The sequence below is a fragment of the Microtus pennsylvanicus genome, chromosome 14 (genome assembly GCF_037038515.1).
Source record: "Microtus pennsylvanicus isolate mMicPen1 chromosome 14, mMicPen1.hap1, whole genome shotgun sequence".
Taxonomy (NCBI): domain Eukaryota; kingdom Metazoa; phylum Chordata; class Mammalia; order Rodentia; family Cricetidae; genus Microtus; species Microtus pennsylvanicus.
Genome location: NC_134592.1, coordinates 27571598 through 27597536, shown reverse-complemented (window position 1 = coordinate 27597536; position 25939 = coordinate 27571598). Strand labels below are relative to the sequence as shown.

General features: G+C 42.1%; 1 protein-coding gene across 47 annotated transcripts in view; it reads left to right on the top strand.

Moving 5' to 3' along the window:
* Nrxn3 (neurexin 3) overlaps positions 1–25939 on the top strand; it is a 1550418-nt gene that overhangs the window by 439816 nt on the left and 1084663 nt on the right. For all 47 annotated transcript variants that reach the window (XR_012907734.1, XR_012907733.1, XR_012907732.1 and 44 more), the window contains 2 exons: positions 12656–12957; positions 18587–18748. Coding sequence is in view for 39 of the 47 variants with exons in the window: in XM_075948192.1 (XP_075804307.1) it covers positions 12656–12957; positions 18587–18748 (464 nt within the window). In the remaining 8 variants the exon portion in view is untranslated. The remainder of the gene's footprint in view (positions 1–12655; positions 12958–18586; positions 18749–25939) is intronic.

The window sequence follows — 25939 nt, the reverse complement described above, 5'->3', positions numbered from 1 at the left end:
TTAGAGTCTTTCCTTAATGACTGCCCATCATCATCTCTTCCTGTTTGGAAACCTGGGGACAGGGCAGTGTCACCAGCCTCTCCTCACTACTATGCCTCCTTCCTTGAGACTACTGAGATACAGAGCTAGCTCTATAAAGAGAGTGTGGTCCAGGCTCCCGGAATGTGTGCTTCTCCTTGGGCAAAGTTCCCCCAGTTTGTATCTCTGAACAGGGTCTTAATCACCTGGGCTCAAACTTGGTACTGAAAGCTTTAGGAGGGTGGCAGAAATGGTAGATTAGCCACATTTAACAAAATAGAAAGTTTTCATTGTGTCATAAAAAGCCGTATTGATCTTGTCCCGGCATTGACTCCAGGGCCTTTTAACAAACTACTGTGTCTAGACTTGCAGGCTAGAGCCCGCGGCGAGGACAAAAGCAGACCTGTGCTGCAGGCTGCCCTCTCTCTTCCGTAGGAGAGGCTGAGGGAATCGCTAGCAATTCAGCTTTCTCAGTGGGGCTGATCTTGAAGGACTACTGTAATTTTATTCTGCTGAGGGGAAAATAAAAATCTGAGAGGTTTGTGGCAGATGTCTGCGTGGCACATCCCAGATACCAGCTTACCTAGTTCCAGGTATCTACTGTGGAACTTTTATACCATAGCAAGTTCATGTGTCTTATCCTATCCTAAGATTTCTATCCATCAACTTTTCTCTCTTTGTCCGTAAGGATGACAGTGGTACCAAGGTCCTGGGCAAAGCGGGAGTGCTGTACTCAATGAGGGGCACAAGTGGAAATGATGATTGTGGGGTCATTGATCAATTCAACTGCATGCCTATTTAATTCAGTCAGACTTTTGCCCTTTGGGACCTATGGGGAAGATTTTGAAAAAGCAGGGGAAATTGATGTTCATGGTATATGGCTATTACATTCACATCCTTGTATAAAACCACCTAATAATCATCCAAGACTGGGGGAGAATGATGATTAGGTGTTTTATTAAAATTGCCTGCAGAGATTTTAACTTGTAAAAATAAGGACTAATCCAGTCATTAAAAAGTATGTAGTTAGAGTAGAAGTTATTACTACCATTAGGATTCAACCTTTAGATTGAAGAAATTTTAATATCCTGCTATTGTTTGCTTTATATCTTTTCATAAAGACTTGGTCTTGCTGGGATGGCATTCTTGCAGTTAAGAGAAGAGGCAATTTGTCATGGAGAATTCTGCTCTTGTTTTCATCATAGACTAAAGAGAAATTGGGTGGAACAAATATTTTTAAAGTTCATTTATGTTAAAATTGATATATTTTATGTATACGTATACATGGGTTTTAAACAATTCTGTGAGTTTTTAAAGACTTTATATTTCTTTTTGAACATGCATATATAGAGACAGTGTATATCTGATTTTGGTACTAACAAGGGCCCATCTGTGTGTTGTTGTTATTCTCTTTGCTCAGGGTTCCCTATGGATACTTTTTACTCTTTCTCTCTCTCTTCTTCCATCTCATCCCTCCCTCCCTCCTTTTCTCCAAGCCCCTCTCTCCCCTTGTGTTTGTTGGTGTATATGTTTGCATGGGTATGTGTATAGGGAGACCAGAGGTCAATGTTGAGTCTTTCTCAACTATGCTCTATTTAGTTTTTGAGACAAAATGTCTCACTGAACTTGGAGGTCACCAATTTGGTTAAGCTATGGCCGGCTAACTCCTGGGATCTTCCTGACTCTGTTTCCTTGGTGCTAGGATTACAGGTACAAAACTTGACTCTGAAGGATGGGACTTTGGGCCCCACACTAGGAGAGCCAGCACTTCACCTGCTGAGCCATCTCACCAGCCCTAACTTTTTTTTCAACTTCTTCACAACGGACACAGAATAAGTTCTCACAATGAGTTACTTGGTCATTTTCCCTCAGTTCTAGCATGTTGGGTTCTGGGAGAAACCCAAAGGGCCAGTTAATATCCTTTGTCTCCCCTGATGTTCTTATTTTAATGCCTCTTTCTATGTTTGTTGGGTTCTAAGGTGAAAGTCATAATACTCTACTTGATCTCTGACCCACTTGTGTAACAGACTTGAGCGTGACATCTTGGGTAGGGCCTAGGCTCTAAACGTCAGTTTAGCTGCATTTTCTGCTCAGGCCTTTCCCTTGGCCCAGCATTCAGCTTGACATTCCTTCTACATTTCCCTGTGAATTAGAACCACTAGCTCAGCAGTCAGCAGGAAAGCTAGAGAACTGCAGGCCTCTTTTTGTACAGTTCTGGTGGGCTTACAACATGAGGGATCCAAGCTGACTCACAAGCCTGAAGGATGGGTGGGTAGGTTTAAAAGAGAGAGAACTCTTCCTGCCACCACTATGGTATCAGTGACCGTCTGAGAAATGCAAGGTTCTGTGTGTCAGCCCTTTCATGTGTTATAAAACAGGTCAATCATGTTCCCTGTCATTGAAGAAAAGATTGTGCAAAGGAGCCAACAAGACTAAAGTATTACTTTCAAACTCTACTCGGGTGAAGCAGGAGGAAAGGTTGTCCAGGCATCATAAGGATAGAGGAATAGATTCCTGTCTACAATATAAAGTGTTCTATTTGTGGTTATTGGTTGGCCCACAATTAAAAAGAGAAGTGGTTAGTGGAAAAAATATGTAATTAGTTTGACTCACATGCATCCTAGTGGCTAAGGGTAAATAAAATTTGCGGCATATTACATAAATTATTCTAAGTGGCTGGCAGTCAATCATATGCAACACAATAGGCTTTACATCTGGTTTTCTAGCAGGAGCCATTCTTCCTTGGAAATGTCTTCCAGAACCCTCTTATCTCGGTGGCTATTGTCCTCTGTCTGAATCTCAGGCAAGAATAATGGAGGTACTTAGATGGGAAAGATTTCCTTTGCTGGCTTCCCATCCCCAGTGCTAGGGGACCGTGGCTCCACACTGGGCCGTGAACCACAACCACGTGCAGATGCCAACTGAAGCAGCCACTGAACTTCTCATCACCCCCTGAGCACCTAAGCTTTCTTAGGAGTCCACAAAATGCTGCTTCTTGGGACTGCCGTTTCATTCGTCCCTTTATAAGTGAACTCTGAGCAGCTAAAATATCATCTCCTGTCCACACAGGACTGCCTATCTGTCGTATCCTTCCATGTGCCTGCATCAGCTCTGAGATGCTCATCACATTGAACTATGATTCTGTGTCTGTGCTTACATTCCCAACAGCTATGAAAGCTAATATTTCAAAGACTGGGAACTGAGCCAAGGACTTGGTGGTCTTCACGCCGTATTAGTTATTTTGTGTGGTCGTGGCCAAGATACTCGGTACAAATGATTTAAGGAGGAAATATTCGTTTTATCTCATGTTTCTGAGGGTCTCCGTCCATCACTGTGAGAATGACATGGCAGGATGACACAGTTCATGGCAGCTGGAACCTGTGAAAAGGTTCCTCACTTGCTGGCAGACCAGGAAGCAGCGAGGGTGACAGGAACCAGGGGCCGGGTAGACCTTTCAAAGACCTGTTGCCAGGAACCTATTTCAGTCAGCGAGGCTGCCACCTCCTAAGGGTCTCAAAGTCCCCCAACCCCCCAGTATAGCACTATGACCTGGAGAATAAACATTTATAACATGAGCTAGAGGGGGGGGCATATCAAACTCCAACTATAACACATACCACATATCAACTGAACAAATGCTATGCATTGGTTATTTCCATTAGGAAGATAATTAAATAACAATTAGGAGATTTAAGCCAAATTTCTGTAGATTTCAGTAAATTGAGAAGCTGAAAGTCAGATCCAAATCTTCCAATTGAAAACCTTTACTGGTACAACCCATGCATCAAATTAATAGTACAACTCTCTGGGTTGTGCCATTAGTATGAGCATGGCAGTCCCTGGAACTCAACAGACATTCAAAACAATTTACCTTTAGGGCTTTTCTTCTTTTTGTAAAAGGTCACTCAATTATTCCTCTCTCCTGGGACTTGGTTCATCACCAACACAGGGCATACCTGTGACTTTTACTCCTTACAGAGATGAGCAAAAATTTAAATGTAGTATAGTGCAATCGAGAGCCAAGCCAGGGCTTCAGAATGCCATTAGCTTTCTAGTGATCTCACTGAAGTGTGGTTTTCCGGGCCATTCCTTCACGGATGGAGGGAACTTTCCTCACTAGGATGCAGGCTGTTTATTTTCCAAGTGACAACTTGATTTACTGTTTCCCTTCTCATCACTTTCAAGAAGTCTCTGCAGGCTGGTGAGGGACCCAGGCAATGTGTGAAAGTCTGTTTGTTTCTCTGCTGCCTCTTTCCTATGAACAGTCTAAGGACAGGGGTTGGAGATGGCCCGAGGAGGTCAGATTTCCCGTGTGTTTTTCTTTGTAGTGTGGCTTGCTCATAGTGCCACAGATACTACTGTATGCGGGTACCCTCCCCAACATACCCATGTGATGAATGTGGCAAGCCAAGGATTCTGTCGATTTTCTTTGGAGACTGCAGTTGGGTCTGTCTTCATGCTTTGTTTGGCCTCAAAATATCGCGTAAGGAGAACGGGACAGGCACAGTCAGAATGGCCGTCGTGGGAGTCTATTGTCATCTAACCCACCGTGAGGATATGTTCTTTCTCAGATTCGAGTGCTACGGGCAGTCAGGTTTTGCACAGTAGACATCAGTCCAGCAAGGAGCTTTACTTTCTTCTCAGTGTGCAAATACAATCCACACATTGCCTGACAGGCAACTTGAGTCTTGTATCGGCTCCCAGCTCTGAAGGGCCCTTAGAGGGAGGTGTTCTGGTTTTTATGTTAGTTTTTTAGCATGTTGCATGGAAAAGGAACAGAGTCGACCGCACCATGATTCCTACTTGGCTGACGGCTGATTCGCCTACTTCAGCCCAAGGCGCCTTTCAGAATTGAGTAGACGCAAAGTCCTGTTCCGTTTGTGTCATCTCTTCTTCCCCCAGGATCAGGCGAAATACTTGTGAATTTGTCAACTCTCCCTTCCCCACAGTCGTGTCCCCCCTGCTTTGGGCTCCTTGCATCATTCACCTTCTCAAGGCTTTTTCGCCTGGAGGAGCAGTGGGCAGAGTAGCCAAGCGATCTGTGAAACCACAGCTAGGGAAGCCATTATTTCCTACTTGAGGGCACCGGGAGCCAGCCTCATAGGGCCTCTGCTGTTTGTGGACTTGGACGGACGGAATGAGACTGCAGACCAGTCTGAGGCCCCAGGCCAGCCCTTTGTCAAGTAGGGAGGGCAGCACAGCCCGTGTGTTTTTGCGCCTCATTAGTTCTGGGTGGGCCAAGCCAGGATGGGCAGCCAGGGTTATCTTTGCATCATTGCAGACTGAAGTACTGTAGGTCTGGATGAGGCCAATTTGAAGGACAAAGGATGGCCTGATGTGCGCGCAGCTTCATCTCCGGGGCTCATTATGGGGAAGGTTGGCTTCCCTCGCTGTCTGGAGCACAGCAGGTGTTCGGCGCAGGGCCACTGGTTTTAGCCACTCCGGAGGGGGTTGCATTTTAATAAGCTCTTTCAAGTGTCTGATTTTTTCCACCAGAGAATTTAGAGGAAACTTGAGGCTCCTCTTCTACTTCCCTGTCTAGATTCCTCCGGCCTGGATGGCTCTTCCCCCGGCCACCATCACTGATTTCACCGTTTGACAGGTTGAGCGTCACTCAGCCGCAGGACTTCACACAGTGGATGCTCCGCACCTGTCCTGAGAATTTGAGGCGCAGCACAATGAGGCACTACACAATGAATAGCAAAAGCAATAGACTGAGAATCAGTTCCAGTACTGTGGGATTGGAAGAACCATTTCCTACTGTCTTGGCCAATCCCTCCAATGTCCCTGCACCTCTTCTTCCTTACAGTGTCTCTGCTTCACCACATTGGTATAAACATATCACCCTGGTCTCTGGTCTCATGGGCTGCTGGGAGAATACAGGTAGAGTTAAGAAAGCATTTGGAAATGCATGACACGTATAGAAAACTGTAGCATCTGCTTCTAAAAGTCTCTGAATCCCTCCTTACCCAGTACCGAATGTTTCTCACTTGAGCACTCGCTCTACAATACTATGTCATTTCTCTTAGCTGTTTCTGTTAGAGATATTTTGTTTCCTTATATTTATGGCCAGTAAAATTTAAACTCCATTCCATGAATTATATAGACAAATAGGCTGAGCTCCTCTAGGCAACCCATGGGAAAGGGGTTCAAATGTGTTTGTATAAAATTGTGTGATCTTTTAGTAAAAATTGAGCTCCTTTCATTCCTATTGGAAAAATATGCAATGGGCCAAGCTTGATATACATGCCTTTTAACTTTAGCATTGTGACCTTTGAAGGGTCAGATTGTCCTCCTGTCTTTGTCTACATTGTGAGTTGGAGGGTATCATGAGCCCATGTGTCAAAACTAAACCCAACAGCAACCAAACAATGAATTGTTCAACAATTTCTAACAACTATCTGTCTGTCTGTCTGTTCTCCCACTCCCCTTTCTTGATCTATAGACATAGTGACGATCTGTCTGTTCCCCCACCCTTGTATCTTGATCTGTAGACATAGTTAGGATTTTAAGACACCAAGCCACAAAGCCACACTTTTCATACTTCACAGTAAGAAAATACTACATCAGGTATTTTTAAACTGCTGTGGAATTTCTCTGAGAGTTATTATTCTATGAATCACTAGTTGGATGATTTTTATTTTGGAATGGTAGAGAGCAGAATTGAATAAATGCTTGTTAATGCTATATATATATTTCAGTACTTTGATTAACAAGCTATTTGAAAAATCCGTACTTCACATATCTTACACAGACTGATTTAAAACTCCCCAGCTAGACATATCTCCATTCCATCTAGCGTTCAATCAAATGGACACTTACAAATGATGGGCAAATGGCTTGCTGTCATAAGGTGTTCGCTCTGCTTTTCACATGGCGACAATAACATTTTTATTTTAATACTTACACAATAGATAGTAAACTTTGGCGCGATGGCGTTTAGATGGATCTCAACAGCCCGTTAGCTGTGTTAGTGCCTTCTCTCTTGCCAAGCCCTGGCTGTATGCTAAGCTGCTGGGTGCTGTGTTACATAATCCCCTGCATTCATTTTCTCCACCTGTTTAGCTTGAATACATACAAGGTGACTGCAATGTCCTTTCAAACCTCCTTCTCGCCACAAACATCAGGGACGGAAAATGAATCTGAGGTTCAGTTGCCTTTTTTTTTTTTCCAGTGGAAATGAACTCAGAAATGTATTTTGTCACTATCTGGTTCTGCCCTTTTGGCTATGTTGACTGTCAGCCCAATATGGTTTTCAAGGTGATAAGAATATGCTTGAGTCTCAGCTACTGGAACAAATTAAGATAGGTCAGGGTCTTGGGAGAAAAAGAATCTCCGAAGTGAGGGTGTGCAACCGGATGATTTTCCAAAAGTTGTTCTCCGTCTCATTCCTAGACCTTATTGGCTCTGAGAGAGTGGGGCATGCACTGTCAGGTGGCTCGTCTCAAAACTCATGAAGATTAAATCCCATGAACCAAAGCTGAAATAAATTTGTTAATCTAGAATATGGTTTGGAGAAGACCCCACAAGTGTCTATTGTTTTTAATGGACACCTGCTGGGATGAGAAATCTGGGCAGTTGGGATGATGTCATTCTTGATCCCCATCTCTGGCGCAGGGAAGAGGTAAACTGAACAAATGCACCATTTAATGGAGAATCAGAGAGGCTGTGAACTCTTTGACAATCTTTATTAGATACTTGCAATGGAAGACACTTGGCTACATACAATTTTCTTTGGAATATTAGTATATATAAGCATGTGAAATGCAAATTCTCATTATATATAATTTATTTATTTATTATGGGTATTCTGTTTTCTGTGGCAAGGCTACTATTTGTTCTTCTTTGTGTGGCCTTCTGGATTAAAAAAAATCTCTTGTTTTAAATATATTCAGAATGCACAGAGGAAAAGAAAACATTTATTTTGGTAAGCACATGTGGTTAGCCTTGGAGAATAGGAGTTGGTTTATAGCTCACTTTACCTCGTGTCAGTTTGGTTTCCAAGTCTACAGCTCTGTGGAACCACTCCCAGCCTTAGAGAAGTCAATTGGAAGCCTGTAGCTATTCTGAATAACAGTCACAGGGGCAGGTAAAGACCAGAGGTCCTTCAAGTCCTGATCACCATATCCTGTGACATCTTGGGCATCCACTTATTCATTTGCATCAATTTCTTCCTTAACAAAATAAAGGCATTAAATCAGACAGTCTCTAAAATAACTCACAACTTGAAATTTTATTATTTTTGACGGATTCTTCTAGTTATATGAAAAATATTAAGCACAGTCTAGCACATTAAATAATATCCTGATACCTTGCTGGTTCGTGTCAAGGCTTTCACCTTTGAAGGCCCCTCCATGATTAAAATAAGCTCTGCTTTGCTCTCTCTGCTCATTCATCCTAGTTCAGGGGGCACAGTGATTAACTTAGGTTTTCAGAGACGATGCCCGTTGGTACCAGGGACCACACAGCAGCTGTGCTTGTCCCTCTCTGTAGAGAAAGAGCTGAGTTGTGTTCTAAATCAGAGACATTCCCAGGTCTTTTGTTTAGTTGTACTTAAACACACATGCCTCTCCACAAATGAGAGGAGACACTATGATAGTAGATAGGGCATGCGAGGATTAGACTGAATATATTTCAAACACACAGACACTGTCAAGTTTCAGCTTCCTGCTTTCTGAGGCTACTTTTTTTTTAATTTTCTTTTTTTTTGTTTTTGTTTTAATTGATAAAAGAAGAATAAAGAAAAAAAACCCAAATTACCACCTCCTCCCAGCCTCCCCTTTCCCTCCCCCTCCTCCCACTCTTCTCCCCCTCCTCCCACTCTTCTCCCCCTCCTCCCACCCCTCTCCCCTTCCCCCCACTCCTCTCCCCCTCTCTCTCCAGTCCAAAGAGCAGTCAGGATTCCCTGCCCTGTGGTAAGTCCTAGGTCCTCCCCCCTCCGTCCATATCTAGGAAGGTGAACATCCAAACTGGCTAGGCTCCCACCAAGCCAGCAGATTGCATAGGATCAAAACTGCGTGCCATTGTCCTTGGCGTCTCATCAGCCCTCATTGTTCGTCATGTTCAGAGAGTCCAGTTTTATCCCATGCTTTTTTGGTAATAGTCCAGCTGGCCTTGGTGAGCTCCCAGTAGATCAGCTCCACTGTCTCAGTGGGTGGGTGCACCCCTCGTGGTCCCGACTTCTTTGCTCATGTTCTCCCTCCTTCTGCTCCTCATTGGGACCTTGGGAGCTCAGTCCATTGCTCCAGTGTGGGTCTCTGTCTCTATCTCCATCCATCGCCAGATGAAAGTTCTAGGATGATATGCAAGATATTCGTCAGTATTGCCCTAGGATAGGGTCATTTCAGGTTCTCTATCCTCAGCTGCCCAAGGAACTAACTGGGGACCTCAGCTTGGGCACCTGGGAGCCCCTCTAGGGTCAATTCTCCTGCCCACCCTAAAGTGGGTCCCTTAACTAAGAATTGTGGTTCCGTGCTCCCCTATCCAACCTTCCTTTATCCCGATCCTCCTGTTTCCCCATGTCCCCCCTCCTTCCCTTCTACCTTTTCTCTCCCCATCTCCCCTTACCCCCATCCCACCCCACCCCCAAGATCCCACATTTCTCCCCGGCAATTTTGTCTACTTCCCTTATCCAAGAGGATAACTATATGTTTTTCCTTGTGGTCACCTTCTTACTTAGCTTCTTTAGGTTCGCCAATTGTAGACTCCGTGACCCCTATTTATGGCTAGAAACCTATTATGAGTGAGTACATCCCATGTTCTTCTTTTTGGGTCTGGGATACCTCACTCAGGATAGTGTTTTCTATTTCCATCCATTTGCATGCAAAATTCGAGAAGTCATTGTTTTTTACCGCAGCGTAGTACTCTAGTGTGTATATATTCCATACTTTCTTCATCCATTCTTCCATTGAAGGGCATCTAGGTTGTTTCCAGGTTCTGGCTATTACAAATAATACTGCTATGAACATAGTTGAACAAATGCTTTTGACATGTGATAGAGCATCTCTTGGGTAAATTCCCAAGAGTGGTATTGCTGGGTCCAGGGGTAGGTTGATCCCGAATTTCCTGAGAAACCGAAACACTGACTTCCACAGTGGTTGCACAAGATTGCATTCCCACCAGCAAAGGATTAGGGTACCCCTTCCTCCACAGCCTCTCCAGCAAAGGCTATCCTAGGTGTTTTTGACTTTAGCCATTCTGACAGGTGTAAGATGGTATCTCAAAGTTGTTTTGATTTGCATTTCCCTGATTGCTAAGGAAATTGAGCACGACCTTAAGTATCTTTTGGCCATTTGAACTTCTTCTGTTGAGAATTCTCTGTTCAGTTCAGTGCCCCATTTTTTAATTGGGTTAATTAGCATTTTAAAGTCTAGTTTCTTGAGTTCTCTATATATTTTGGAGATCAGACCTTTGTCTGTTGCGGGGTTGGTGAAGATCTTCTCCCAGTCAGTAGGTTGCCTTTGTGTCTTAGTGACAGTGTCCTTTGCTTTACAGAAGCTTCTCAGTTTTAGTAGGTCCCATTTATTCAATGTTGCCCTTAATGCCTGTGCTTCTGGGGTTATACCTAAGAAGCGATCACCTGTGCCCATCTGTTGTAGGGTATTTCCCACTTTCTCTTCTATCAGGTTCAGTGTTTTCGGGCTGATAATGAGGCCTTTAATCCATTTGGACTTGAGTTTTGTGCACGGTGATAGATATGGGTCTATTTTCATTCTTCTACAGGTTGACATCCAGTTGTGCTGAGGCTACTTTTGAGAAAATGTACCAGACATAAATATGTGCCAAGTGTTACTTGTTTGCTTATTACACACACACACGAATAGACATACACACATATGAATGGGCATACACGTGTATGGATGGACATACATGCACACATATAGATGAACACACACATGTATGAATGGACACACATGCACACATGTGGATTAGCACACACACACATATATGGATGGAAACATGCACACATATACTTACTACAATTTAGCCATCTGTAGGTTGGCAGGTACCTTTGCTTATGACTGTAAGTGTGCACAACTGTGTAACATATGGAAGAAACTTCATTTCTTTGATAACTCTTGAGGATTTGTAATTTGAATTCTTGCTTGAACAGCATTGGTGCTGTGATGTTATGATTAATTTAACTTGCTATCTGTAGTGGCTTTTGTCTTCCAACATAATAGGAGTGACTGCTGTACTTCATTTTATTATGATTTGAAAATGTGTGCTTTATTTTGCTTAAGTAATTTGTGTAGAACTGATGTGGCTGATAGGAATCATAGCTAAGGTAAATTTAGCTTTGGTTTGTAAGGTTGAAATGTAGGTTAGCGAAGAGAAAATAAAATTTCCCTAGCCACAGTTTGTAGCCCCCAATCTTTAAACTGAAACTACATATCTAGATGTATCTAATTGCTAATTTTCTTTCATTAATTAAGTTCTTTTAAGTAGCAGCTGACAGAGCCTGATATGAAATGCTACATCCAGAGTGTGCCTAACAAGAAGGCACATAGAAGTTCACACAAAATTGTGAAACTTCAAATAAACCACAAATTAATCAAATTAGCTGTATGTTATTCTCTTAACTTAAAAAGCACACTTTGTAGCTACCTGGAAGTCCAGGCTCCAGTTTGGAATTTTTGACTCCTTAGGAAATAGTGATACAGGGAGAATAGGCACCCGGCTGGTTCTGAGCCCATGGCCTTCCCTAATTCTCTTCCCACATTCAGCTTTGTCGTTCATTGCAAGTTATCTAGGATTAATGCCTGTGGATGCTCCAGTCCACGCAGCAAGCTTTGTCTACCGATCTGTAGACATCAACACCATGTTTTACTTTCAGAAGACAATGGGTCCAGATCAAATGCTTCCTCAGACAGGCTTTGGATAAGGAATTTCAAGGTGCCAATATCAGTGGTCTCGAAAGAGTATATCGATTACACAGGAATCCTACCCTGGCCTTGTCAATCTTGGGGTGGTGGTGGATATGATTGTGTCAAGAGCAAGTTCTAATCAGGAAGGGGTGATCTGAGATAAAACCTCTTACCTGCCCAGAGCACAAGGCCTCTTTGCTTGAGTCTAAGGGTTGCGTTGCTTTCTGGACAAAGCTTATTACCATATTTCATGCTGTGCTCTTTGCCTCACCTGACCTTCTCTAGCCCAATCTTCTACTTAAAATCCTTTCATATTTCACGGGGCTCCTGACTTTACCACAGAAACCACAATTAGCTAGGTTTCTGATGCACAGAAACCAAAACCAAATCTATTTGGGTAATTGATTTCAAGTTATTATTTAATAAAAATTACCACGAGCTAAGGAGTCCTTTGTTTAAACAGGATCATTAATTATCTATTCTGAACCAGATTTTTTGCAAGCATTTAAATACCATTCCTGATGCAGACAATGGGAGCCCCACTTGAACATTTTGAATAAATTTTCTCCACAGGTTTTTCTTCCAGAACATTTGAAGGAAAGACAGCCCACTCCTTTAAACTGTTTTGTTTGTTTTCTACTTTTCTACTGTTGTATGAACATAGCTTCTCTGTAGTCAGTTTTCCTATTTTCCATAGTTAAGTAGGAGCTGCCTAAAGTAGAATCTTGCCTGCCAAGGCATGACCACTTTGTCTTTTTCTTCACCTACAGCTCGAGAGGAGAACGTGGCCACTTTCCGAGGCTCAGAGTACCTGTGCTATGACCTGTCTCAGAATCCTATCCAGAGCAGCAGTGACGAAATCACCCTCTCCTTTAAGACCTGGCAACGCAATGGGCTCATCCTACATACGGGCAAGTCGGCCGACTATGTTAACCTAGCTCTGAAGGATGGCGCGGTCTCCTTGGTCATTAACCTAGGCTCTGGGGCCTTTGAGGCTATTGTGGAGCCCGTGAACGGGAAATTCAACGACAACGCCTGGCATGATGTCAAAGTGACACGCAATCTCCGGCAGGTAATGGCCGGGGGACAGCGAGGCTAGAAAGCCCATCTTAGGCAGACACTTTGTGGAGCAGGGGGACTAGTGAGGTGTCGAAGGCTAGGGATTTGTGTGTAGACACTTGAAAGCCTAACTTTCTCCAAATTTCTTTGCAATTTCACAAGGAAAACTGATTCCACTATTTTTCTCCGTATACTTTAATTCCCCATTTGTGTTTGTTATTTAAGAAAAAAAATGACAGTTGTATAGATAATAAAAATGATAAGTACTTCCATCTGCTTTCCTTTTATCATTTTCTTAATTACATTCAAATCTTATCATAGTGTTGTTAAATTCAATTAGGGATAGCATTTTCTTCCACAGCTTGATGGATTGTCCTCATTCTTTGAATATTTGTTTCCTTTTTAATTAAGTTAGCCATTGCCATGATGTCATAATAATTTTAATTCACTCCAAGGAGAAAAACAACAGCTTTTCCCCCCGTTCTATTAATTTACCACCCCTCCCCACCTTTGTTTATTATTTATTTATTTTTCCTCTCCCACTGTTACATGAACCTCTAGCCTTGAAATTAATTAGCAGGGATCTTTCTGAAGTCATGTTTCTCTGTTCCCTGGATGCTGTGGTCCTACCTCACTGCCCTTGTCTCTACCTCCGAGTCTCTTCAGTTGCCCGGGAGGCCCGGCAAATGGAAGCACCCAAATAAAAATGCCAACTTCGGAGCAGCTTTCCCGGTGCTGTGCGTGCTTGAGAACTCCCATCGCTTGTGGATTCCAAGCAGGCAATGCCGTCAGGTGACACCACGTCCAGAAAGCCTGAGCCGAGCGAAGTTGTTTTCCATGTCCTTACTAATAATAATAATAATCAGACCTTATCAGTGCACATCAGCAAAAGAAAAGCGTTTCCCGTCAAAGCTAAGGTCTGTGCTGAGATTGCCTCTTTCATGTTGCTATTTTCAGTTGGTGTTTTTCTCCGCTTGTAAATTTGTCACGCAAACCAGTTGGACAGCACTCATCCTTTATTAATCAGAAAACGGTATGCAAATTCCCAGAAAGTGCTTATCAAATTTTCTTCTGCAATATGATTGATTTAACGCCGTCTCGTGTAAACATGAAAGCAGAAGACATGACAGGTGTTTGCATATGTTTTCTGTTTGATAAAAGTATGACTCCTAAAAGACGCTCAACAAATGGCAGAGGCTGGCACCCACTGGAAACACATTATTGTCAAAACACTCATCCACACATTTAAGTCTATCCAGGAAGCCAACTGATTGGAAGATCCCATTCTGTTTATAGTGAAGTTGTGACGCAAACAAGACTTAGAGTCCCCAACATTTTCACCAGAGAGGAATTCAAATTTTATGAGTCATCATCCTATGATTTCCCTTCAAGGTCAAATACGTAAGTGCTTTTGTTCATCACCTCCCTTCCTCGTTACCCAGAGGAACTTCTTAACAATCAAGAGATGCCCAAATCAAATTTCTATTTGCAGACAATGTATCTGGGCTGTGAACTCTAGACCAAAACCTGAAATAGGGCCAATTTTGATTGGCATGCCCTTAGAATCTTAGTCATCTGAGAGGAAACTTTATTTATGTTCTGGGTATCTTTATCAGGTCACATGTTTCTTCAATTTGATTCTCTTGCTCCCACCCCACATACTTCCTACTTATTCAGTAACCACTAAAACACTTTTCCAAGAGTATCAAACCATAGTTAAGCCCTTTGAAATGAGCAGATAAATTAAACTGTAATTCAAATATTGTGATATTTTGATTAGGAGCACCATGAGAAAAATCACCCTGTAGAGTTTCTAATGTATTCTAAGTTTGAAGGTCCAGCTCCTGTTGTGTCCTTGGACAAGTCATTTGACCTTCCTCCATCAGTATGCATTTGCAAACTCTGATGACAATGCTCCCGAGCCATGTGTGGTGGCTAAATATGCAAAATGCCTTCTGTTCCAGAAGGATTATGAGCTCATCCATGGTCTGGGTGCTAGATTTGCTGTGACATGCAAGTGATTTACAAGCCGAGCATTCAGTCCCAGAGGTGACTATTTCTGCCTGCTGCCAAGGATGCAGGAAAATGGAGTTGCCTTTTCCAATTAAAACTGTTGAGTTCTTGAGATTTAGAGTATTGTATTTCTTAGCAGGAGAATCTTGATCTCAGGTTAAAAAAAATACCTTTAATGTATCACCTAAACTCACTGAAATCTAGATTCAAAGAAAGAGAGGGTGAGAGATAGAGAGAGAGAAGTTGATTTTTACAAATAAAGTTCATTCAGTCAATATTGTATAAACCAAGATTATTATTTTATCCATTGAAATATTTATATCATTTTTTGAGTTCTCTAGAATACATTAGAAAAATGGGAAGACTCAGTGTATTTCAAATAAACTGTAAATGGCTTTCATAAATATTTGATAATAAGCTGATGACAACCCATCTACTTTTTTGGCAAAATCTAATGCCTTTGGTAGGAAAAATTTATCTGAGAAAAACTAGCCTGGAATTTCATAAGAGTATCTGTTACCAAGGAGAACAGAACTACTTCTTTCTTTTTCAGTGACCACCAAAATGTGGTTCTGTCCCTAGGCCAACTCAAAGTCAAACCCAGATAGGAACATCAAATCAAAAAATTTTGAACGTGGAATGCCTGTGCTTGTTCCAAGTTATAGATGGGATTAGGAACTTAAACTCTTGTGTGTTCTTGTGTGCATGTGGTTACACAGAGGGAAGAATGTTGTCCTTTATCTTACTAGAACCCAAGGTCAAGTCTATCACATGACTTGCTATACATCTGGGTTCTTCTTTTGGTAAGCATGTACACAAAACACATGGGAGGTCTTCCAGACTTCCAGCTCAAAGAGTGCTGTTCATTTAGCATTTGAAAACTAGTAAAGAGAAGATTAATTGTAGTAAGGGTGTTTCTAATCATGTTTAAACTGCCATTCTTCTTGATACTAATTTTAAAAAATTGTTCAAAGGCTTAAAACTCAATGTTCCAGAAGAACAGTGGGTGAGATTTCTTCCCAGCCATTCCAGCAAAGTAAAGAAATTAATAACTTTATTGGGTAATAAAAAATAAGTTTTTGGTGTATCATTATGACACAGATATTTTAAACTATAAGTAAAAAATATTCGAGAATATCCCCTTTGGCTTACAAATCTTTAGACATCAATGGGATGTGGAGAGCTAACGTATTCAGTATAATCAAGTCTTGCTGTCTGAGGCTCTGTGTGGTAGGTAGCATTCAGCTCTTTCAAGATGGCCAATCCGTGTAGCTAGATTCAGCTGTGAAAACAAATACTAACATATCATTAATATTTAGCTGTCTGTTTTTCTACGTATGGACTGGCATATTTGGGCAGGGTGGGGGTCTTTTCTTTCAGTCGAGGGGAATGTGAATGCATTTGTTAGAGGGTGGAAGGGAACCCTGGCAGCATTCTTCTGAAGAGCCCTGGGAAGTAAGTATACCACTCGTTCTCAGCAGTGAGGCATGGTCTGAATGGTCTCTGGAAGGGACGGGCAGTTGCCATGACTGGCGGCTGAGTCCGCAAGCAAGGGTTCCCATAGAGTCCTGGTCTCATTGTCTCTCCCCACTCTCTTTCTGTGTTGGGTGCCTTTTTCTTTTTTCTTTTTTGAAAAACTAACCCAAGATCACTCATGCGATGTGTCATTTTACTAACCGACTAATGTACTAACACCCTAACGACTCATCTTTGTTTTTAGTTCTTTTAATTAACAATCGTTCTGTTCACAGTTTTTTAATTTCCTTTCTCCCCCCTTCTCCTCAAAGCACTCAGGCATCGGACACGCTATGGTAAACAAACTACATTGTCTGGTAGATATCATTCTTATTGTCTTTTTTTGGGTTTGCCGTGTGTTGCCCCCCTTTCCCCCAACCCCCCTTTTGTCCTTTTTAGACTTACTTCCTCTTTCTTTTCAATTTTCTTTTGTTGTGAAATTAAATGCAAGCCTTTTTCTTAAAAAAAGAAAAAAAATAGAAGGAATCGCAGCTGTCCTGAAAATAGTAGTTATTCAAGTTTGGTGGGGACAGTCCCTTTTCTCCAGTTTTCTTTTGTCTGTTTGTTTTCCCCCGAAGTTATTTTTTAAAGAAGTTTCTTCACTTAGTTCTATTTTTATTTACCTATTTTGCAGCTCCAAATTACAGTCTAGGGATAACAGATTTCTACTGAGGACTTCCTTTTGCCTCTGTCTCCTTCTCTCTCTTCCTGCTTTCTCTGTCTCCTTCCCTGTGCCTTCCTCCCTCTTTCTGTCCCTTTATGTGGCTGTGGCTGCCACAGGTGATCTGAGGAGGAAAGTATACTGCTTTCTCTAATCTTCCTCTCCCTTCTTTGACCTCACTCCTCACTTTGGCCAAAGGGAGTGCCACCAATTGTGTTTTTCATACACACTGCATGGCATGGTCCTGTCTCGTGGAAACCGCATCAGCATCAGAACCTGTCCCTCACTGACCTCTGTGTTACTAACAACTGGCAACCAACCATCAACCCAGTTCCACCCTCGTCTTTCTCCCTCCCCATCTTCATTCTCCTCTCATCCTTCATATATTTGGGGGTTGGGTTTGGACTTTTTCTTTTCTTTTTTTTTTCTTATTTCTTTTTTCTTCAGTGAGGGAGGTGGTAGGCAGGGGAAGTGTTATCCTTTAGTTTTAAGTGTTTTGTCTCCCCCCGCACCTCCATTTTGCTTTCCTTCGGTTTGTTTAATGCATGCACGTGTGGTGTGAATTTTGATTCTGTTATTTCATTTTTTCCCTCCCCCTGCCTTCTCTCTTGTCTCCAGATGATTTCTGCATGGGTGTGTCAATGTACGTTGTGTGCATGCCCTGAGGCCCCATCTTTTCTCTCTGCCTTCTGCTTATGGATGGTGGGTGTATGGGTGCTCATCCCCCCTCCCATCGGCATTATTATTATTTTGGGTTATCATTGCCTCATCATTCATTTCTTTTTGTTAAAGTTGCTTTTTGAGTTTGGGTCATTTTTCTGTTGGTGGTGGCGATAGGTAAGGGAGGGCAGGGGTTGGTACCCCGGGATGGTCCATAGCATGTATCATTCTGGACATGTTAGAACAGAGACATTCCTCATACCTACCCTGAATGCATGTTTGTTAGTGTGGTGTGAACCATGAAAGAAACAAATAAAAAAAGAAAAGAAAAAAGGGGAAAAAATCACTAACAACCAAAGACCAACCCCTAACATATACCATTGTTGAATGTCTCCTTTGGTGTTTCTCATTACTACCATAAATAACAATCATAAGAAAACAAAAAAGCAATTGCTTTTAGCAGTGAACTGAGACAAGTGATATCGTCTAAGGGTGGTTCCATTTTCTAGCCTGACTCAATGAAGTATACAGTGGGTAGAACAAGGTGCTCAGCTTAGCCAATCTAACACAGTGTCCCATTAGCCGCCAGGAAAGACTGTATGCTTGGGACATCGGAAGGCAGACCAGAAAATGGAACTAGACTGCACATTCCAAAGTCAAGCCAAATTAGAAAGGATACCTCACCAAAAATCTTAATGGAGGTGAAACCACATGTAGGGAAGCCTTTGAATTTTAATAGGATTGTAAGGTCATTGCTGGGATTTTTTTTCTTGTCCCTATGTCCTACTACCAGGTGACAATCTCTGTGGATGGTATCCTTACCACGACGGGTTACACTCAAGAGGACTACACCATGCTAGGCTCAGATGACTTCTTCTATGTTGGCGGAAGCCCAAGCACCGCAGACTTGCCAGGCTCCCCTGTGAGCAACAACTTCATGGGCTGCCTGAAAGAGGTAAGGCTGACACACATGCCCCAAGTAGGTGGGTGGTATGGCCGATTGGGAATAAAAAAAAAGGAGATCTCTAGACCAATGAGTGCAAATGGCTGCTAACTTATCTGTGCAATGAAATGCGGTGGATGACCAGACTTTGAATGTTAAAGTAAAGGTCCTATCCTTTGGATCAAGATTGAGATTGTTGAGTGACCGTGGGTTTGCTACTTAACTATTCTGTGGCTCTACTTCCTCCTCTAACTAATGAAGACCCTTCTTATTCAGATACTGTGAGATGTAAATGAACCGTGTACTGCAGATGACATCACAAGGAGATACGTGAAGTGTGACTTTGTGCTTTTCACTCACGAAGTCACACAGTTTGTATGCCTTATCTGAAATATAGCCTGTGTATTATTTTACCTTTTTTTTAATGTTGTAGTCCCCAAACATTTTTTTCTCATTTGCTGAAATAAGGGCAAGAATTTTCGGCATGTAACATTCACACTCAAACATGGCCCTGCCTCTCTCTGTTTTCCTTCCCTGAAAGCTAGTCACTAGAGCAGCGAGAGAGTGGTAGGGCTTTGCCGTTCCTCATTTATTACCCTCGTAGCTGATGGGTTGAGACCTCTGTCTGAGAGCAGAGGCGCTTCAGTCAACTGCAAGTTCAGCCTCGGAGGTCAATTGTTGCGGCAGAAAGAATCAGCCTTGATTGGTGAGAGTTCTTTCACCGCACTCTGTCATTGAAGCAGTGCACGGACATTTTCTTTAATCTAAAGTAAGCTTGATTGCCTGAGATATCCATGCCATTTCCCTAGGGAGATTCCTTGAGAGTCAGATGCTGTTGCTTCTTCTAGATAAAGATTTCTTGTGACATCTTGTGAGCCTCCTCCTGCGGCATATGCTTTGTTCTTATTGTAGTTATTTGGAGTTTATTGAACAGTGGGCATGCAGGTAATGATATTGGCCATGGATTTATCAGTGGTACGAGATGATGAAGAGGCATTGCCTTGACTGTACCCGGTACACAGTAGGTGGACAGAAAAGATTTATTGCATGTGCTAACTTTTCAGGCAACCACAACGGGCCTTTAGCTGTGCTGTATTTAACCTTGGTGACTCTTTATAAGCAATGGTTCCTGTGCTCAAAGACTCTATAGTCTGGAAAGGGAAATGAGATCTGTAAGAGAATAATTAGAGCACAGGACCATGTGTTCAGTGCCGCAGACTAAATGCTCCGATGGAGCAGAGGAAACAGATAAATTTTAGGTGGGAGTCACTTATAGAGAAGAAGTGACATTGGAGCCAACACTTGTTGCAATTAAGCATGTGTGAGTTGGGAGGAAGAGGTGGAAAGCAAGGCATGACAGAGGAAAGAAAATTCCAGTTATAGCTTTGTATTACTCTTGGTCTGAAGGACAAATGGAGAGGAGACTCCAAACTGCTTCCCTCTCTTTGACAGTGTTTACCTCAGCTTCTGCTGGCTTTGGGGATGCCCCTGTTGTTTCTGGAGACGTTATGTTAGGCACACAGCACTTGCTCGCTGGGATTTGCTCCTATTTGAATAGACTAAGGACATTCAGAGTTTGATGAGCCTTGAGAGACTCTAAAACCCTGCTAAGTTCACACTGGTTTGGATTGCACTCTCATCAGAAAAGGATTGCAACATTTCTGCCACTAGGACTTGGCTCAGGAAAGCATCAAAGATTGATTGACATGGCATAGTCCTTGATTTTTCTGTGGGGTAACAGCCCTGAACATGGAGTTTCCTGGAGTGGACATAGGGGTCACGTTTCCCCTATATACAGTTACATAAATCTCCAAATTATATTTGGAAACAAAGGAACAATTTACTAGGTTCAGTATTTTTATCTATTAATTAGGAAATATTAATTAGCTCTGAGCATTTTGGACCATGTAGAAAAATAGCATGACACATATGATAATTTTACCCATGAAGATTAAACCAAAATGCACAATATTTATACATATATCTACATATATGCTTGCATACATAAAAACAGAAAGTAGGAGGGAGGGAAGAAGACAGCAGAGAAAGAGAGAGAGAGAAAAAGAGAAAGAAAAAGAGAAAAAGAAAGAGAGAGGAGACTAGGTGAAAAACCGGAAACCCTTCAGAAGTCTATTAGATGTCATTAAATAGTTTGCAAGTTTGCGGGGCTAGCATGAGGACATACTTTGAGCCCCAGAACTCACATGAAAGATGAAAACCACAAGGCACAGGTTTAGCTTTTAATTCTAGTGCTGAGGAGGTAGAAACTGGAGGTGTCTCAAAGCTTGCTGGCACAAAGCCTGCGGTGGCAACCCCCACCTTTAATCCCAGCACTCAGGATGCAGAGGCAGAGGCAGGCAGATCTCTGAGTTTGAGGTCAACCAATAGAGCATGTTCCAGGACAGCCAGGGGTACACAAAGAAACCCTGTCTCAAAAAAGACAGTCAGACAGACAGACAGATAGACAGACGACACAAAAAAACAAGCAGCCCCTACAAAAACAGAAACAAAAAACAAAAAATGACTTGCTGGCCAGACAGTAAAGCCAAATCTATGAACTCCAGTTTCAGTGAGAGATTGCTGTCTTTAAAATTGAAGTGGATGGTGACTGAGAGAATCATCTGAGGTCAACTTCTAGCCTACACACACACATACAAGCACATGCATGTGCACATATAGACACACATTGCATGTATATATGAGCACACACACAAAGTGAAGCAATTGAGAATGACATCTGCATACATACAAAAACATGTGTCCACACATACATGTATTTCTGGAGAACAAAGTTAATATTTGGAGCAACTGCAGTTAGTGGTAAAATGTCCTGGTTTATTGAGCAGTTTAGGACTGTATTTAAGTCTAGACTGTTAGAAAGGGGTAGCAATAACACCGAGGGATGTGATCTGTGAAACAGAAGTTTGCTGGGCTCCGCCTCATCTGTGTTGCACATGGAGTTTTCCTACGGACCTGCGAGGTCTTCCAGTGTACTTGGGCTTAAACACGTACGTGACCTTGAATGAAGTCCTGATAGAGCTTTTTTTTTTTCTGTCTAATCATTGAATCATTTTGTCTTTGAGGAAGCCTAGGAAATTCTCTTGTTTTTGACAACTTAGTAAAACAGGAAGAGCCTGCCTCCTCTTCTAGACTTTAGCTTCTCGGCAGATGAGTACTCTCTGATCATTTAACCTTCATGACATTCTTTCCTCTTAAGTTCAATGACACCACCCCTTCCCTATCTCCCTTTCTTCCTATTTCTATCTCTTTCCATTGTGGCTTTAAGTTTCCCCAAGCTAAATTGGGTACTTTAAATGCCATCTAACCAAATTTGGGACATGATAAAGAGCTGATGGGATCATGGACCCTTGCTTGCTTGTTGCAGGAACGGTTTCATTTGAAGAACTCCACTTGTTTTATTCCTGAAAGCTGGGTTCTGACTCTACTATTGAGCTAAAGTGACCAGATATTACCTGTGTTCACACCTCCTAACTTGACATCGATGGGAAAGCCATAGCCAAATTGTCATCAAACTATTGTGGTTCTCTGCACACCACACTCATAGCCACTCAGTTATCACCAAGTTGGCATCTTGGTGTTTTTGTCTTTTCCTCTCTTAGTGTTATCTGTTTAATTTTTGTTTTTAATAGATTCCCCAGGCCCCAAAGTTGTCCTTAGCTTTGTGGGGGTTCTCAACACATTAGTTTTTGAGAGAATAACACATTTCAAAATGAATATTTTTCTCAGATAAGTGACTTTAAGGTATTCTTGATCACTTAGATTTATAAAAAATATTTGCCATGGCAAAAGTTGAATTTTTCAAGATCTCTCAGCTATCCAATACGAGGGAACTGTCAAATAAAGAGTCTCAACAAAGCTGAGACGGGTGGATTGAAACCTCTCTTAGGATAGGCAGTACACAAAGAGTCTGAAGAGGTATCATAGTACAATGAAAAGAATAACTGACTTGAAGGTTAGTAGACCCTGGGACTGGAGACATGGCTCAGCAGTTAAGAGCACTGGAGGCTCTTCCAAGGACCTGGTTTGATTTCCAGCATCAACGTGGTGACTGATAAACCATTTATAATTTCAGTCCTAGGGGATCTGATGCCTTCTTCTAGCTGAAGTGAGCACCAGGCATGCACGTGGTGCACAGACATAAACACAGAATACTCAAGCACATTAATTAAATCATTAAATAAATAAATAAAATTAGTAGCCCTGGTTAGGAGCACAAACTTGATTGCACTCTATGACTCAGAATTAGATACTGTTTTATTTTTTAGTAAGTATCAGTTTACCAGTTTGCAATGAGGAGATCCTAGGAGCTATGTTGCATTCTTCTTAAGGACAAGTGAAATGGTGGGCATAAGCCAAACGTCATTATGCAATGATATCTTGGAAATCCATTAAGAATTACATATTGGCTTATAGAGCATCTATGATCAGGTCTACACGAATGTGCTATAGCAAGTCATTTTCAGGGAAAGCCTTTGATTTTGAGGTTTTCCTCATTAAAATTCTCCCATATTTGTAAAAGGAAGGAAAATCCAGCCTTCCTCAGTATTTCCATTGTTACTGTCTTTAGTCTTTTATTGGAGGCTGTCAGTCTCCCTTTGTTAGGATATGAGCTCCTTGAGAAGACATAATTGGCATTTCACAGCAAGTAGAACAATTCCTGGCATCAAAAATTGTGTTCAATCATGAGTATATCTTTCCTCCCTTCTCTCCCTTCCTTCTTGTCTCATGTATCTCAGGCTGACCCAAAGCTCATTATATAGTCCTCTTTTGGCTCTTTTCTAATGCTCCTGCCTCTGTCTCCCAAGTGCTGGGATTACAGATGTGCATCTTCACATCTTGTGTAGGGGATGCAATGGATGCCACCCATGTATTTGTGTATGCCAGCAAGGGCTCTAGCCACTCACCTATGTCCTTCTCCCAGGAAAGTCTAATTTTTCTTAACAAACAGTCTGTGCTTCTAAAAAATTCATTCAATGGTATGCCTAGAATAAATGAATAAATGAGTTAGCTGCGTGGAGCCCTAAGATCTGGTGAGCTTCAGGTCAACACTGTCTTAGTTCAGGCTGCCATAGTAAAACACCTTAGACAGACTAGCTTATTAAAAAAAATAGAAATATGCTTCTTCTAGTTTTGGAGGCTGAGAGCTTGAGACCAGGATGCTATCACACTCAGGTTCTAGAGAGGGAATCTTCCCAATGACAGAATACCCTCTACTCACATCTATTTACAGTCTCCTCACTTGGAAAGAGGATTAAAGAATTTCTTTGAAAGTTTAAAAAAAATAAATCTGATCAAGATCTAATTACTTGAAAGTGCTCATCTCTAAATTCCATGAGGCTGGGGTTAGAATTTCAAGTTATGGCCCACCAACATTCTAGCATGGTGTCAGAAGGGTCTTATGAGTCCCACCCCTAACCAAGGAGGTATTTACAGTTCGCAGCTTCTAGGAAAGGAAAAGCCAATTTTCTTTAAGGGCGTGATTCCTGGTGGGGTGACTCAGCTCCTATGAATGGCCTCACACTCAGGAGTGTATGGGTAGCACAGATTGGACTTGGTGAGTTATTAAGTTATGAAGTTAGGGGGATGTTTATAGGGGAAGTTAGAGAGTAGAGTGAGGAGTGAATATAGTCAAAATAGATTCTATAAAAATCCAAAAGAATTAATTTAAAGAGACTTTCATCATATGTTTTTGGAGAACTATGAATGTTGAGCCTGTAGGTAAGTACCGAGAACATAAAGCATGCCAAAGACTGTGCTAGAATATGTACAAGGAGCAGATAACGTTCTTGCTTTGGAGGACCTCAAACTTGGTAGGAAGAAACAGATACATAATTACAATTATCCAGAAAGGTAGTCATTACGCAAAATAAGACATTCATGGTGGTAATGGGGATGTTGAGGAAGAGTTGCTATTATCCTGTAGTTCAAGGGAGACTTCTTGAAGGACATGGTACCCAACTGAGGCCTTAAGGTGGTAGAGAAAAAAGGAAGGAAGGGTGGCGCTAATGAGATACTGTGAGCAAAGGCAAGCAGGAAGGACACCTGTTTATAAACAGGATACAGTTTATAAACACAGTTTATAAACAGAGAACAAATCATAAGATCAGAAATTCTGGAGGGATGACCACAAAATTAGTTAGGGAGCAAGTCATTTATCCTATGCTGTATTTTGGCCTGTATTCTGTATTTACACAGAACCACTGATAATGCTACATAGTGAATGGCACTCTCATATTGGCATGTTATTCAACAGGCCCCAATTCCTTGATCTACGGTCGTCCGTCTACTCTCTGCACCGGGGGTGTTTTATTTTCTTTCCAGGAAGTTGAAAAGTAGGCATGGAAGAGAGATCCATCAGGTTCAGCACTGGGCGGGGAGATGGCTACCCTGAGCCGTTTCCACAGAAAAGCGTTTCTACTTGACCTGCATTTCATTTTCCAGCTTCCCTCTGTCAGGACCTACAGATCTCCCTTCTTCTGTCCTTGGCAGAGCTAAGCTGTTGTTGGATGGAGCACAAGTAGGAATAGGCAAGCTATGCCAGTACTGAGTTGCACAGCAATCCCCTCTGAAGGAGGGAGAGTTTCCTGAAGCCCATCACAATGTCTTCCTGCGTGCTGGACCTTCTGTGCTGTTCAGTTAGATTATTTCTGTATTGCCCTTCTTTCTTCTCCAGCTGGGACTTCCCTTCTTCACCCAGTGTGTCAGACTCTCTCTAGCCCATGGGAAAACCTACAGGCTGCCTGAGACCTCCAGGGCAGACTGGGTTTTCTCACTGTGTTTCCTCATGACATTTCTAATAGGAAGGAAGGAAAACTGGGTGAATGGAACATATATCCAAAGAAAAGGGTTTGAGGGAAGCACCATTGTGCACATTACATTCCACATCCCTTTGTGATTATTAGACATTTAAAATTGAATGGGGCTTTGCAGCCAGAGATAGTCTCTGAACAGATGATTAATGGTTTAATCTGTAATAACTTTACGTTTTATAGAACCCTGATAGGAGTCCACATCTGGTGAGCCAAGCTATTTAAGGCTGTGTTAATTCTGTTAATTGCTATATGCTTATTTGAATTGCTGGCACCTGCAGGCTTCGGGATAATGCGTTTGTTGTTGCCTTAAAATATATACTCATTTTATGTTATTCTGCCCCACTGTCTTCTGCTGCTAGTCTCCTAAGCT